General features: G+C 35.3%; 2 protein-coding genes across 2 annotated transcripts; one reads left to right on the top strand and one right to left on the bottom strand.

Annotated features, from left to right (window-relative positions):
• Nucleotides 1-677: 677 nt before the first annotated feature.
• On the top strand, nucleotides 678-2,793 carry LOC133172986 (uncharacterized). The gene is made up of 4 exons (XM_061307854.1): nucleotides 678-1,002; nucleotides 1,090-1,305; nucleotides 1,556-1,687; nucleotides 1,811-2,793. Exons 1-4 carry the CDS (start codon nucleotides 711-713, stop codon nucleotides 2,296-2,298), a joined length of 1,128 nt encoding a protein of 375 aa, XP_061163838.1. The 5' UTR covers nucleotides 678-710; the 3' UTR covers nucleotides 2,299-2,793.
• A 2,350-nt stretch (nucleotides 2,794-5,143) lies between these two features.
• LOC133172987 (cyclin-dependent kinase 7-like) lies at nucleotides 5,144-15,104 on the bottom strand. Its single transcript, XM_061307855.1, has 11 exons — nucleotides 15,024-15,104; nucleotides 14,841-14,900; nucleotides 13,226-13,327; nucleotides 11,448-11,522; nucleotides 10,551-10,661; nucleotides 10,176-10,294; nucleotides 9,876-9,975; nucleotides 7,645-7,731; nucleotides 7,013-7,162; nucleotides 6,041-6,176; nucleotides 5,144-5,945 (listed from the first exon to the last, which is right to left on the bottom strand). The coding sequence occupies exons 1-11, from the start codon at nucleotides 15,078-15,080 to the stop codon at nucleotides 5,917-5,919; spliced, it is 1,026 nt and encodes a 341-aa protein (XP_061163839.1). The 5' UTR covers nucleotides 15,081-15,104; the 3' UTR covers nucleotides 5,144-5,916.
• Between the last annotated feature and the right edge of the window lie 208 nt (nucleotides 15,105-15,312).

Genomic DNA, 15,312 nt, shown 5'->3' on the forward strand with positions numbered 1-15,312 from the left:
GGGCCTGTCAAAGACATAATAATGGCCGTTCAAAAGGCATAATAACGCCTTTTTGAAAGGCGTATTAATGCCTTTTTAAAAGGCGTAATAACGCCTTTTGGAAAGGCGTAATAACGCCTTTTTAAAAGCGTAATAACGCCTTTTTAAAAGGCATAATAACGCCTTTTGGAAAGGCGTAGTAACGCCTTTTAGAAAGGCGTAATAACGCCTTTTAGAAAGGCGTAATAACGCCTTTTAGAAAGGCGTAATAACGCCTTTTGGAAAGGCGCAATAACGCCTTTTTTCGCGTTATAACGCCTTTTCAAAAGGCGTTATTACGCCTTTTTTCGCGTTATAACGTCTTTTAAAAAGGCGTTATAACGCCTTTTAATTTTTTTTTTACCGTAGTTTGATCCCAATAGGCTTTCGTACAAATAAGCATGCGTATTAAAGATAACAAAAAATCTATAAGCAGTGGCAGTTGGCAGTAAGAGGTGAGCAGTTGGCAGTAAGCAGTGAGCAGTTGGCAGTAAGCAGTGAGCAGTTGGCAGTAAGCAGTTGGCTGTCGTATATGGAATTCCATACTTTTCATAGTCTTTTTTTTTTTTTTTTTTTGGAGATCGATCACTGTTCGTTACATATCGTCGTATATTTCATAAAGATCGGGTTCGGTCTTCCGAAAAATGGCACAGATTCTAAAATCGAAAACGATGTCACTCTATAGATAAACTATGATGAATCCAAGCATATTTCAGTATATGCCAGAAACGGTGAGGTTTGCAATTCTCAGACTCGGAAGTAATTGCAACTGTAAAGACAGTTTCATCTTTTCTGATGCTAGATGCGACATAAACAGCGTTACAGATGAGAGAAGAGTCATGTTAGTCAAAAATTTTAATAACATATTTAGACGTGGAATAGAGTTTATAAATGAGGTAAAGGATGGAAACCAGTCTTTTGAAAGCCTTGACAGACAACACAAGGCAGCATTATCTGTGTTAAATTCATTTGTAAACGAGAAAGGTAAGACTTTTATCCCTAAGAGACAAGTAATTCTTATTATGCGTTTTGTTTAAATGAATGTGAAAACAACAATACTTTAATTTTTAGAGTTACACGAAAAAAGTCTAAGTAGCATTCTGGATCAGCTTCAGAATGGTGAGGTTTCTGATGTAGAGATGACAGTTGCACTCGGGGAACACCTTCTGGGGAGGCTTGCTCCTGGACAGTCCTGTGTCATCAATTCCAAAGTTAATGGGAAAGAAAGATGTAGTTGCCAACTGGACCATTGTATGAAAATAGCAAAGTTTGGGAACACAGGGATAGGTTTGTGTTCTAGGCAGTTGACAAACTGTATAATGATCAAAATGAACTGAGAATGGCAAGATGAAAACATTGTATAACTCACCTGGCACTTGTTTCATATACAGGGCATCCCTACTTATTTTTACCACAAGATACCTTATTCAATTTCAGACACTGTTTTATGTTAGACTGTAGTCCATTAGACTAAAATTTTCTAAATTCTTATCACTACACATATACCAGTTATTTAGGATTTTTTCATTATTTTCAGGCCATGAGGCAGTGTGGCATGGATTTGTTGATATTATGTTTCCATCTTTTGAGAGTGTTGAACCAGAATGTATTGCAACCATTACTAATCCAGTGGCAATAGAATCTAGGCCTACCATGAAGAAAACCAGAGGTAATGATATGAACTGAAGGAGAGAAGCAATTCATGAAAATATGCATACTAAACCTACATGTAAGATCATTTAGTGATTGAAAGGCTTTTAAATACATGTATTCATTTTGTCTTTATTTACAGTGAATAGTGAAGAGGATGGTTCTCAGGGAACAGGAGTCCACATTACCAGTACTCAGTCAGTGGTGGATAAGAGTGTTGCCGAGACAATTGTGTTTTCATTAATTCAAAAGAACCATCGTCCAAGCCTTAGAAATCATTTGATTCCTCATATTATCATCAGTTCTAGTGACTTCAGAATTCTTATGTATGATGCAGTAAATGATGTGTTTCTGTGCAGTGTGCTTCTACCACTTTTCCAGGATAAATGTCTGCACATAACATCTGTTATCATCATTTGGATGGTGCTTCATTATAGACTGTTTTGTTCAGGGATAGATATTGAACCAAGAAAACTAGAACAAGTGCATTCAAACTTCAGAAATTTATCTCGGGAAAAATGGGAAGTTTATTCCGGTTCACTTAAGTCCTGTGTAGGAAGGTTTCCCATCGTCAGTCAAGAATTCTTTCCCTCAAATGATCTCATGCTGTTGGGAACAGAGAATTTTTAGCAATACAGTATTATAAACCTTAAAATGCCTATGATTAATTTTGTTCACTGGTACATGATGGACATTGTTGTTATTTATGTAGAAGTGATTGAATTGAGGGAATATAAAGTGCAATATTCACATTTCACACACTATAAATGTCCTTCATTGTGAACATGCACATTCTTTACAATATAACATATGCCAGTGTACTTCTTTCTTGTTCTCTCCCATCTATTTGTTATCTATTATGTTTACTTGGGATTTCAGTAAAGTTTTATTACATATTTTACAGAGGGACTTAGAAAAGTACTAGTATATTACCTCCAATAAATGAGAGAGTCTTATAAATACATATATGTAAATGTACAAAGTTCATCCTGTTATGTAAATTTAACGACTCAAATCATGGCCTCCAGGATAGGGAGGGGGCTACTATTATGAAATTATGAATCTGTTAGTGCAATAATAGACTACATAAAAAAAAAAAGAATTTTGCTGAACAAATTCTGGCATTTCTAAAATAAAAGAATATCTTCAATTATTTCAAAGTGTTACTGGTATACATTGTATGATGTAAATGAAATCCAACATTACTAGTACACATTTATATTCTACATACATTTTACTCAAAACACCATAACAAGGATGACGGGATCAAAAGGTGTATGAGTTTTACTTTGACATCAACAAACAAAAGCTGTGCAAGTGGAACATCATAAGCAAAAATCAAAATTCAGACTCGCATTGAACAGTGTAACAGTTGTAGCTGATGCAATAGCTCTTCCATTAATTGTAACTTACCCAAAGGATAATACATGTACAGAGATTTAAATGAAATATAAATCACATCTGGCAAACAGGCAGAGAGTTTAAAATGTGAAGTCTCTGCATTGAATTATTAATGCTTATTATTATTTCTTGAAAGATGTAGTCTCATAACTGCAAAGGTGTGTGCAATCAAATTTTTATAACATGCGATACTCAATTTGTTGCATACATCATTGCAGTTATGAGATTGTCTATCAAAAAACAATAATTCAATACTTCATTGACTACAAAAGGATACAACACATCTTTGTGCATTGGTCTTCAACATTTATGCAAATTTGGGTTTGCAGTTACTTGAGACTGGACTTATCTAAAAACATTAAACTAGTCACTCATCCAGAAAATGTAAGTCAAATCCAGCATCTGAAGTTTGAGAGTGTTCATCCTTGGATGCATCATCCATGCAAGTTTGGTTCAGATAGCCTTATAGTTTCTTGGTATTGGACCTGCTCCAAAAACTAACTTGGTCACTCATCAGTGGTCGATCCAGGAATTTCATAATAGGGGAGGGGGCACAGTAGAAGGCAGGGGATCTGTGGGCTACACTGAAGCCCCCAATGGGTCTAGGGCAAAGCCCTGGTGGGGGTCTGGGGGGACCTGATAAATTCTTACAAAAAAAGAGATGTTTTTTTCCTTGATTTTAGGAGTTCTATATATATAACAAGAGGCCCATGGGCCACATCGCTCACCTGAGTAACTTTGGCCATGCTGTTCTTTACCAGATTTCCCCCTTGTAATACCTATTGTGGCCCCGCCCTACCCCTGGGGGTCATGATTTGAACAGTTTAGAATCTTTACTACCCAAAGATGCTTCCACATAAGTTTCAGCTTTTCTGGTTCAGTGGTTCTTGAGAAGATGATTATTAAAGATTTTTTCCTATATATTTCAATGTAAAACTTGGATTCCCTATTGTGGCCCCGCCCTACCCCCGGGGGTCATGATTTTAACAATTGAAAATCTACACTATCCCAGGATGCTTCCACATAAGTTTCAGCTTTTTTGGCCCAGTGGTTCTTGAGAAGAAGATTTTTTTAATCACCCCACCCTATTTTTGTCTTTTCTTGATTATCTCCCCTTGCGTGGGACTTTGCCTTTTGGGGGCTGGATCCACCTTTGTTCATTTGAAAATTTGTAAGTCACATCCAGCATCTGAAGCAACTCTGGTAGTGTGCATCACTTGATGCAACACCCATGAGAGTTAAGTTCAGATAGGCCTAATAGTTTATTAGTCAGACCTGTTCACTCATCTGGAAAATATAAGTCAAATCCTGCATCCAAAGCAACTCTGGTAGTGTGCATCAATATATGTATCCACAGTGCAAAGTTAATTAGCATCGGGTTTATAGTCACTTTAGAAAGAAACTGCTACAAAAACTTAAACCTGGTCACTCATCTGGAAAATGTAGGTCAAATTCAGCATCCAAAGCAAATCCAATAGTGTGCATCCTTAGATGTATTATCCATACAAGTTTGGTCAATATAACTTTAGAATGAACCTGCTCCAAAAAACTTTACCCGGTCACTCATTCAGAAAACCTAAGTCAGATCCTGCATCCAAAGCAAGCCTGGTAATGTGCATCCTTAGATGTATTATCCATGCAAGTTTGGTCAATAGAAGTCTTATAGTTACTTAGAAATGAAACCTGCTCCAAAACCTTTAACCTGGTCACTCTTCAGGAAATGTAGGTCAGATTCAGCATCTGAAGCAAGTCTGAAGTGTATATCCTTAGATGTATCATTCATGCAAGTTTGGTCAAAATAGGGTTTATAGTTACTTGAAAATGAGCCTGCTCCAACATCTTTAACCTGCTCCAAAAACATTAACCTGTTCATTCTTCAGCTGAAATTGCAGCATCTGAAACCTTGACTGGTACAATGAAACATACTAGAAGCATCTTCCATGCATCTCTGATTAATGTAAGGCATAGAAGTGCTTGAAAAGAAATCTGATCCAAACCTTGGATGCCGACATAGAGGGTATTACATAAGCTCACCCTAACTTCGTTGACGTGAGCTAAAAATCCAAACAATTAATGCTATTATAAATTGTACTTTAATAGTACACAAAAATGAACACAACAACAATCTGCTGGCAGACAAATGATGGCATCACAGCATCCTAGTCCTATCACATCACTGTGGACTCCTAGTCCTAACACATCACTGTGTACTTGTAGTCCTAACACTGATAACAAAACAAGCACCTGTCAACGTCATCACATCCTCCACTACAGTTCAGCAAACAAACACTTCTTCACATATTTCCACCACATTTCAGCAAACACTGAAACAAGCACCTGTAGGCTTCATCACATTCTCACTACAGTTCAGCAAACAAACAGTCAAACACCTGTCAACTTCATCACATTTTCCACTACAGTTCAACAAACACTCAAACAAACACCTGTCAACTTCTTCACGTTCTCCACTACAGTTAAAAACTCAAACAAGAAAAACTTTTTCACATTTTTCCAAAACAGTTCAGCAAACACTCAAACACGTAGTGTTCCTCAGGCACACAGCACCAACTGATCATTTTGTAAGCATCACATTGTGTAACATTTTACTTAGGCATATCAGAATGTACATTTCACAAATATGGACAGTTTCTCCAAGTTCCTGAGTTGGAAGATGTTGTATGAGTTAACATGTGAATATGAAAGACATTTCACTCGTTTACTAGATTGTATTCGAATTCCACTGAAAGCCTCATACAGGTATGTATAACTCTTGTGATAAGCACTGAGGTGTTTCTCACAGGTTTAGATATAAATTCTTCCTTTCACTGAGTTCTTCAAGAAGTCCTACTAAAACTGTAGTTTTTTTATAAGTCCACCTGTACAAAGTAAAAAGTAAAGGGACATTTTAAACGTAAGCATTAAACACAGTAAGTAAACATATGTACAATGTTTCCTATTTTCAGATCCCTACCTCCCTGTTCTTGTATTTTCCTTTTTAAAGACATGCTTTCCTCTTTCTGAGGGACAATTTTGTTACTGCCAGGCCGGGGGAGCTGGGGACCAGGGGTGGGGCCAGGCTTGTTGCTGAAGTACTCCATTTGTAAAGCCTGCATAACAAAATTCTTGATATCAGTAATGACTACACTACACAATAATCTTTTAATAGAAAAGACTGCATTTGTCAATTTGCCAATTTCTTTTTACAATAAAACTGAAATGTGTGTTACTCTCTTAGTCTAGGCAATAATTAGTTTAGCAAATCACAGCATTGTCTCTTGAATAATTATATACAATTATGCATGTATAAAAATCCTCCAACTTCACTGCTGTTTATTTCCTAGTAAAGTGTATCCAGTGATGAATGGTTTCAATGAAAGGCAATAAGAAAATTAAAACCAGAATTCTCTGACAAGACAGTAGCTCTACTGATTTGTACTCATAATATAAAAGTATAGTCAACTTGTGTACCAAGTCTTACTGAAGTCTGACCAAACTGTAAGAGGAGTGATGCTTTGAAAGAATTTCACAGAAATTTCTATTCATACTAACATATGGCAACATTGATTGATTTAATCAAAAACCAATAAATAGAATTATTTATCTAAGTATAGTCAGTCTACTTGTGTATCAATTCTGACTGAAATTGGATTTAAACTGGGGGAGAAGAAATTACACAGATATTTCTATTTTTAGTAACCATGGCAACACTGTTTGTCATAATCAAAAACTGAAAAGAGAATTATGTATCTTAGTATAGTCTACTTGTGTACCAAGTAAATCTATAGGAGGAGTAGCAATTGAAAAATTGTTCACAGACGGACAGCTAGACAGACGGACGGACAACAGACACCTTACTAATGCATAAGCTCTACTGGTTTCTGACCAGAAGAGCTAAAAATTAAGAAAAGAACAAAAAGAAATGAAGGCTAGGAAGTGGTCACACCTGAGTTGATGTGCAGCGCTGTAAGGGGTCCATTTTCAGCATTGCGGACAACACTTCAAGAAGATCATCTGAGGCTGCTATAAATATCTCCTTTAATGGAATGGCAGGGAATGACTTAAACTGGAGAAAGTCTGGTAATGCTTTGATTTTCTGTGGAAAAAAAAAAAGCATATAAAGTTTAGGAATCAGAGCTGCTAACAAAAGGGATCTACAGCTTGTACATTGGAGCACTCATGTGAGGGACTTTTTATAAAGGTCATATATGTATAACATATCTTATGACTACTCACACAGCTGACAAATATTCTCTATGCTCTACAGACCACGGTATAGTGTAAGGGAGATGCTAATTGTTGAATTAGTAAGTGCAGATTATATTTAGGTAAAACAGGTTTATAGCAAAGTTCCAGGGATTAGCATTTTTTTTTTATAAATTTAAATTTAATTCATTATATCCATTAAGTATATGTTTTAAAACTACAAGGAATAAATCACTTCACTGTAAACATGAATTCATCATTCGTGTTTTTGCTGTAACAGTGTTTTACTGTAGTTACAAATGCTAAAGGATGTACAGAAGATCTACATGTAGTAAATAGTTACATACACTAAGGGACCTACAAATGACTTACCGGCCAGTCTTTTTCTGTGGGTGTACCAAGTGCTCGAAATATTTTACTAAGCTGATCCAAGTCTGATTCTCCTGGCAAAAATGGCACCTAGAATTTATTGCACAGAAATTACATTTTCTGTCAAACATGAGGTCTTTATTGTACATAATGTGTGAGAACAAAATGTATTCTTTTGTAAATACATGTACTGGCATAAACATGATAAATAAAATGTTCATGGGCATTAAATAAAATGTTAAATTATAAGTACAATGCCTAAGGAAGTTTTTGTATGTTTTAATATTTCTGTCAGATCCAGTGACTGAAGCGTCTCTTTTTATCGTTTTATCTGATGACCTGCGCCTGTCAATGAGACGTGATACGGCTCTTGGGATCAAGTTACTGTTATAATGATAAATTTATTATATACCCCTCTACAACTAGCAAAATATAATAAAAGGAAACTTTTTGGATCAACTACATACTTTTCATATATTAAACAAACCATTTTGTCAAGGAACTTTTTGATGCGTGAGAATAAAAACATCATTTATCTGTGTACTACGTCATCAGTTTCAGAGAGGGGTGATATGGATTCAGAAAACCACTGTGTGGTGATCTGGAACGTCGGATCACACAGTCACATGATTGCATAAATTCAACAGTAAAACTGAGTGACAAAAAGTTGGGTATATAATAAAGTAGAATATTTGAAAACTTTAAAAAATGAATTTAAACAATTCCCCTGACATGGGTGTGACACTTTGTTTGGATGACCTTGAATCTCCTTTACCCAATATTTATTTGTGCTAGAAAAATCATGCCATTTTTGTTGAGTATGTCTTAATTATCTACCCTGGATTGCATGACATGTATTTAAATATGATTCCTTCATCAAACAATGAATCATGCCTTCAAACATTTACTGGTACATGTATATCTACAATACAGATAAAGGTAGAATTACACATTTACATTGAACAGCATATGCTCCCCTCACATCTGCAGAAAATTATACATACAGGTACTTCTGATTCATGAATATTCATGAGAAATAATATTCACAATTAATTTCTGCACCTACACCTGCATTCTATGAATACAGATGGCTTTGAGGTCTAATTTTTTGTGCAGACTTCTATTTTTTCTCCTAAATAGATAAACACTTGGGTATTTTTTCCCCTTATACAAAAGAATTATTTAACAGCAGCTTGTATACCTTAAAATTAAAATGTATAAAGAAACAAGATGCGTTTATGAAACGCTGATGCCAACGTATGGCAGGTTATGGCAAATGTTAAAGTTTCTCAAATGCATGTCAATCTCCAAGGTCAAGAGATCAAAATTGTTGGTACCCAAAGAGAAAGATCTTGTCACAAGGAATAAATCTGTGAAATATTAAAAAGCCCTAGCACCAACTGTTCAATAGGTATGGCTGGGGGTTTTCAACAGTAGGACAAACTCCAAGGTCAAGGTCAAAGGGTCATAATTAATGGTGCACCAGGGAAGTTCTTGTCACAAGGAATACACCTGTGAAATATGAAAGCCATAGCACTAACTGTTCAAAAGTTGCGGTCAAGTTTTTAGTTTTTCAAAAGTAGGTCAAACTTCAAGGTCAAGGACAAAAGGTCAAAACAGTTGGTATCCAAGGGAAGGCCTTGTAACAAGAAATATACATGTGAAATGTAAAAATTATAGCACCCATAACATTCAAAAAGTTATGGCCAAGTTTAAAGTTTTCAAAAGTAGGCCAAACTCCAAGGTCAAGGTCAAAGGGTCAAAAGTCTTGGTTCCCAAGGGAAGATCTTGTCACAAGGAATATACATGTGAAGTATGAAAGTGCTAGCACCAACCGTTCAAAAGTTATGGCCAAAGTTAAAGTTCAGAAAAATTTTGCAAAAGTAGGCCAAACTTTAAGGTCAAAGTCAAGAGGTCAAAAATGTTGGTACCCAAGGAAAGGTCTTGTCACAAGAAATACACATGTGAAATATGATTGCCATAGCTTTAACCAATCAAAAGTTATGGGCAAGGTTAAAGTTTTGCAGACAAATGGACGGACAGACGGACACACAGGCAGACAGACAGACGCACAGAGTAAAAAATATATGTCCCCGAATCTTTGATTATGGGGGCATAAAAAATAATCTGCACAATCTGGGCAAATTTCAGATAAATTTCTATATTGTCTATCACATCTTCAAACATTTACATACACTGCAAAAATGCAGAACCCACAACTTCTGAAAACTTACTCTCAGAAGTAATTCTGCCAGAATACATCCAACGGCCCATATATCTACTCCAGTCCCATACTGTCGTGCACCAAATAAAAGCTCAGGACACCTGTACCACCTATAATAGCGGTCAATTTTAATTACATGAACACTGTAGTTTGAAAATGCATGCAATTCAAATAGATTGAATTAAAATTTTCACTTAAATACAAACATGTAGTTCAATATTTGAAGCAAAAGTGTAAAATTTTTAAGCATTCAAAATAGTAAAGTTTTGAAATCTCTTTCTTTTCAATAGAATTTTACTGAACGTTGTACCTGGTAACCACTTGATGTGTGTACACTCTTGTTGGTGATCCAAAAAATTTGGCTAATCCAAAATCTCCTATCTTTAACACCCCCTGGTCATTGATCAGTAAATTGTTTGGCTTCAAATCCTACAGTAGATTTGAAATATTTTTATCCTCATACCAGTATATTATTTTACTGTTTTAAGAGAGAGTTATATTACTTTGGGATTATGACAAAAATGGTAAACATGTACATGTATTGACATAAACACACTGCGTACTTATACTGAAATTACACATGATAATCAATCATGAATATCATAAAAATTAGTATGGTATAAATGAGTCTACCCATTTTAGGGATTTTTTAAGAAATATTAGCCATATAAAAAGATTGATCTACCCTATGCAGGATAAATTGTACATGTAGATATTCCAGTCCTAAGAGAGTCTGTAGTATGTATGACTTCACATGGCCCGGGGTCATTACGATGTTCTGGTCTTTAATTATAATCTGAGAGAGAGAAAAGTGTTTATTGTCACCAGGTGACTATCATTTGACTCAATACAGGAGTAAAAACAAGCAAAGATTACAAAGCTCACCTCAACAAAGGTTATCTTTCGGTGAAAGCAAAATCTCACACTAAAAAATACTCTAGTAGTGTGCATCTCTAGAAGCATCATCCATGCAATTTTGGTCACCATAGGGCTTAGTTACTTGTAAATGAACCTGCTTCAAAATCTTAAACCTGTTCAGTCATACAAAAAATGTATGTTAGATCCAGTATCTGAAGCAAGTCTTGTAGTGTGCATTCATACAAATATCACCTATACAAGTTTAGTCACCAAAGGGTGTTTAGTAACTTGGGAATAGACCTGCCTGAAAGACTTTAATCTGGTCCTTCAGTCATCCAGAAAATGAAAGTCAAATTCAGCATCCAAAGCAAGTCTGGTAGTGTGCAATCATAGGTGCATCAGGGATACAGTTTTGTCACCTTAAGGCTCAGTTTCTTGGGATTGGACCTGATCATAAGAATTAAACTGGTCATTCAACCAGAAAATCAGACAATGTAGGTCAAATCTAGCATTCGAAGCAAGTCTGGTTGTGCACATCCCTACATGCATCAACCACACAAGTTTGGTCACCATAAAGCTTATAATTACTTGTGAATGGACCTGCTCCTAAAACTTTGACTGGAATGTCTGCATTAATGCTGATGCCAACGCTGTGAGTAAAGTATAACCTTGACTTCCTTGAGGTGAGCTATACAATGCATATTGAACCAAACACAAAAATTACCTCCAGATCTGTTTCCATAAAGTCAAACACCAGGTTGACATTGGACCGATGTCCCAATCCAAATACATCTTGCAGCTGAGAAAGTAAACATAAGAACATTAACATAATGTTATATACATCAAAAATCTACATGTAGAAATACTTTCATGTACACTTTGCTAAGAATATGAAAAAAATGAGTATAAATGTATTCTCATAAGCATGATAAGGTTACACTACTTGTTAACTATTCCTATTTATGTCAGTAAATTCAAATCAATATAATATTACATACAGGTGTACGTTGTTTATGAACAGTAATTTTTATCCATCACAAAAGGAGGTACATGTGCGTTTTTTTGTTGTTTTTTTTTGTCATATGACTTATAGCTGCAGAAACTGTAGCTCTCTGGTTGAGAAAATTCAGACAGACAAACCAGAGAGCTTCTGCTACAGATCCAAATGCTGGAATGCAAATTTTTAAAATTTACATTCAAAAGTCATAAAGGGCTGTTTGGAACCATTGATAGGTAAATAAAGTAACAAGATTATTAGTTAAATATGTGGTTAATCAAAGAATACCATGCTTTTGGCAGGGGAATGCATAATAATACAAGAAATAATACCCGAAGCAAGCAACAAAAAAGGCAGCAGCGTAAATGGAAGGTTTTTACATTGTTTGGATCTGTAGCTCTCTGGTTGAGAATCAGAGAGACAGTCTCTGCAGCTATATGACTTTTTAATCAGAGGGCAGATTTTCATGTTTAAAATATTCTTACTATCAAAATAACCTGTTGGGTTTTTGTACAGCTTTACGCTAAAATGTGTTTGTGATGAAAATCTTGGAATAATTTGTAACGGATGAGTTCGCCCCGATTACATGTTCGCTCTGAGTGGTTTCACAGCGAGTGGTTTCGCCCCGATTATATCTGTTACCTGTTATTAAAATTTTTCCACGTGTGTATTTTGGCAGTTTGCTATAACAAATCTTCAATGTTTATGTTTGTGGTTTTTGCGTATTTGTGGGTTTTTATTGTATATATTTAAAGCGATCTAGACGGCACACCAATTTGATTTACGTTTTTATAATGAAGTAAATCTACTTAGATCAAAATTTGAAAAAAAAGATGGAGATTGTTGGAATAAAATTGAAACGCTTAAACTAAGCATGTATTTTGCATATTTTAACACAGATGAATTAAGTTCTTTTTTCCCTGTGTTCGTGATTTTTTTTAAAAAGAAAAGTGTGTATCATAGATCTGTCGTGAAAATCGGACTGGAAATATTTATTAGTATTGATCGGTAACTCATAACTGAATTTAATTGAAGTGCTCAATAATTATATTAATCTTATCTAAACACTCATTAATCAAACAACTTTTACTTAAATAAACATCAAGCACACTGTTAGTTATAAGAAAACCACTCGGGGCAAACCACTCAGGGTGAACAGGGAAACAGTGTGAAACCACTCAGAGCGAACAGGTAATCAGGGCGAAACCACCCGCATTCGAATAATTTGATTTCTTGGAAGGCAGATCTTGTAATAAATATATATTATTATAACAGTAACTTGATCCAAAGAGCCGTATCACGTCAAGTTGACAGGCGCGGATCATCAGATCAAACGAGACGCGAAGCGTCGAGTTTGATCTGATGATCCGCGCCTGTCAACGAGACGTGATACGGCTCTTCGGATCAAGTTACTGTTATAATGATAAATTCAACTGTAAAACTGAGTGACAAACAGTTGGGTATATAATAATTTGATTTCTCTAATTTCTTGAAGACCCCTCTACCCCAATAATGTGTTTGTGATGAAGATCCTGTAATAATTTGATTTCTCGTAAGGCAGTTCTGTTTATTCCATCAGCAGCTTCAGCTCTTGTGCCAACTTTAATCTGAAAAAAAGGTTTTACATTGCATTCGAATATTTTTCACTCAAGTGATGCATGTACAAATTGTAGAGACATCTAAATCACAGGTACTTGGGTCTTGGTTTATAAATATGTATACCTATTGATATGTTAAAAAAGTACTTTTTTAACATATCAATAGGTATACATATTTATAAACCATACCTGTGATCTATATATATTATTATATAACATTTTTGAAGAAGTTTTCCCATTATATCACAAATATGATATTTTTATCCATATGCCCTGAAAAACTGCTGAATCACGCCGGATATAGTTATATTACACCGGAAACAGTTATGTTGCCCTCCCGAACACCGTTATATTCCCTCGCGTGTAATCATTCTGCATATTAATTAAATCGGGTTCGAAATTCACAGAGGCAGTTGCTAAGCAAACATAAACAGTTCCGCGAAAATGAAAATGTCTGGAAAACGTCTACGTTTTTTATGTTCATTTAAATTCAGAGGAACTAGATAGTTTGATTGAGGAGAAAAATTCCGTAAATACAACAAAAGTTATAAGCACAAGTGTCAGCGTGCTGAAAACATTCTACAATGAAACAAGACGGAATATTTCGGAATTATTTATAGAGGAAGAGAAATCAGCCTTCATAACTTTCAGCCGTCCCCCGTTATCATTTTAACAACAATAGTGTTAATGTTCCTTAGCCTTATTATCGAAACTATTGGTACCCACCAATCAACTATTTAAAAAACAATTTGCATGTTTTTTCCAGATATTTACACAGGTCCATAGTCTTCAATACATATGTCCGATTTTGGTTTTTTTAAAAATGTTATATACCATATATTACATGACTTCTCGGGCAACAATACCAGAATATTTGCCCCTCGGTAACAGGAAAGCCCTGGAGTGTTATGTCGCCCTCTGCCTTCGGCATCGGGCGACATAACACTCCAGGGCTTTCCTGTCACCTCGGGGGCAAATATTCTGGTATGTTGCCCTCGAAGCCATGTAATATATGTATAATAACAGTAACTTGATCCGAAGAGCCGTATCACGTCAAGTTGACAGGCGCGGATCATCAGATCAAACGAGACGCGAAGCGTCGAGTTTGATCTGATGATCTGCGCCTGTCAACAAGACGTGATACGGCTCTTCGGATCAAGTTACTGTTATAATGATAATTTATTATATACCCCTCTACAACTAGCAAAATATGATAAAAGAAAAACTTTTTGGATCAATTACATAACTTTTATCCATTAAACAAACCATTTTGTCAAGGAACTTTTTGATGCGCGAGAATAAAAACGTCATTTATCTGTGTACTACGTCATCAGTTTCAGAGAGGGGTGATATGGATTCAGAAAACCACAGTGTGGTGATCCGGAACGTCGGATCACATCGTCTCGTGATTGCGTAAATTCAACAGTAAAACTGAGTGACAAACAGTTGGGTATATAATAAAAATAATTATTAACTTTAGAAACCAAATTACTAACCAAAAAAATGAAACTTGTACTGATACCTTTTTGACTGCTACAATACTCCCAGTTTTCAAATCCTTTGCTTTGTAGACTGTTGCAAACTAGAATATAACACAAACATACTGTATAAAAACATTTTTTTAAATTATCACCATGTTTTAATTTCAGTTAGAGTACAATTTAAACATATTACCCAGTAACAAGCACAATATTGTTTAACAAACCTGTCCTTCGCCTAAAAATTCTATTTTTTCATACCGCCGGGACTTGTCTTCCATCATTTTGGAAAATAAAAAAAATCAATGTGTAAATGACACTTTAAATGCTAGAATTTACTTAGAAACCTTAAAAACACATTTATCACTATGACATTGCAAGTTCCTGCAAATAACTTTAACTTTTAAAATTCGGCTATATTTCATTCGTGCAGAATAAGGTTTCTTTTATTGATATGAATCTCAGAAAACTTATAAAAAATAAAGATTCTAGTTATTTGTATCTAATAGTGATGAA

Source organism: Saccostrea echinata, unplaced genomic scaffold (assembly GCF_033153115.1).
Source record: "Saccostrea echinata isolate AGI-Se365-2 ecotype Australia unplaced genomic scaffold, CSIRO_AGI_Sech_v1 ptg000056l, whole genome shotgun sequence".
Lineage (NCBI taxonomy): Eukaryota > Metazoa > Mollusca > Bivalvia > Ostreida > Ostreidae > Saccostrea > Saccostrea echinata.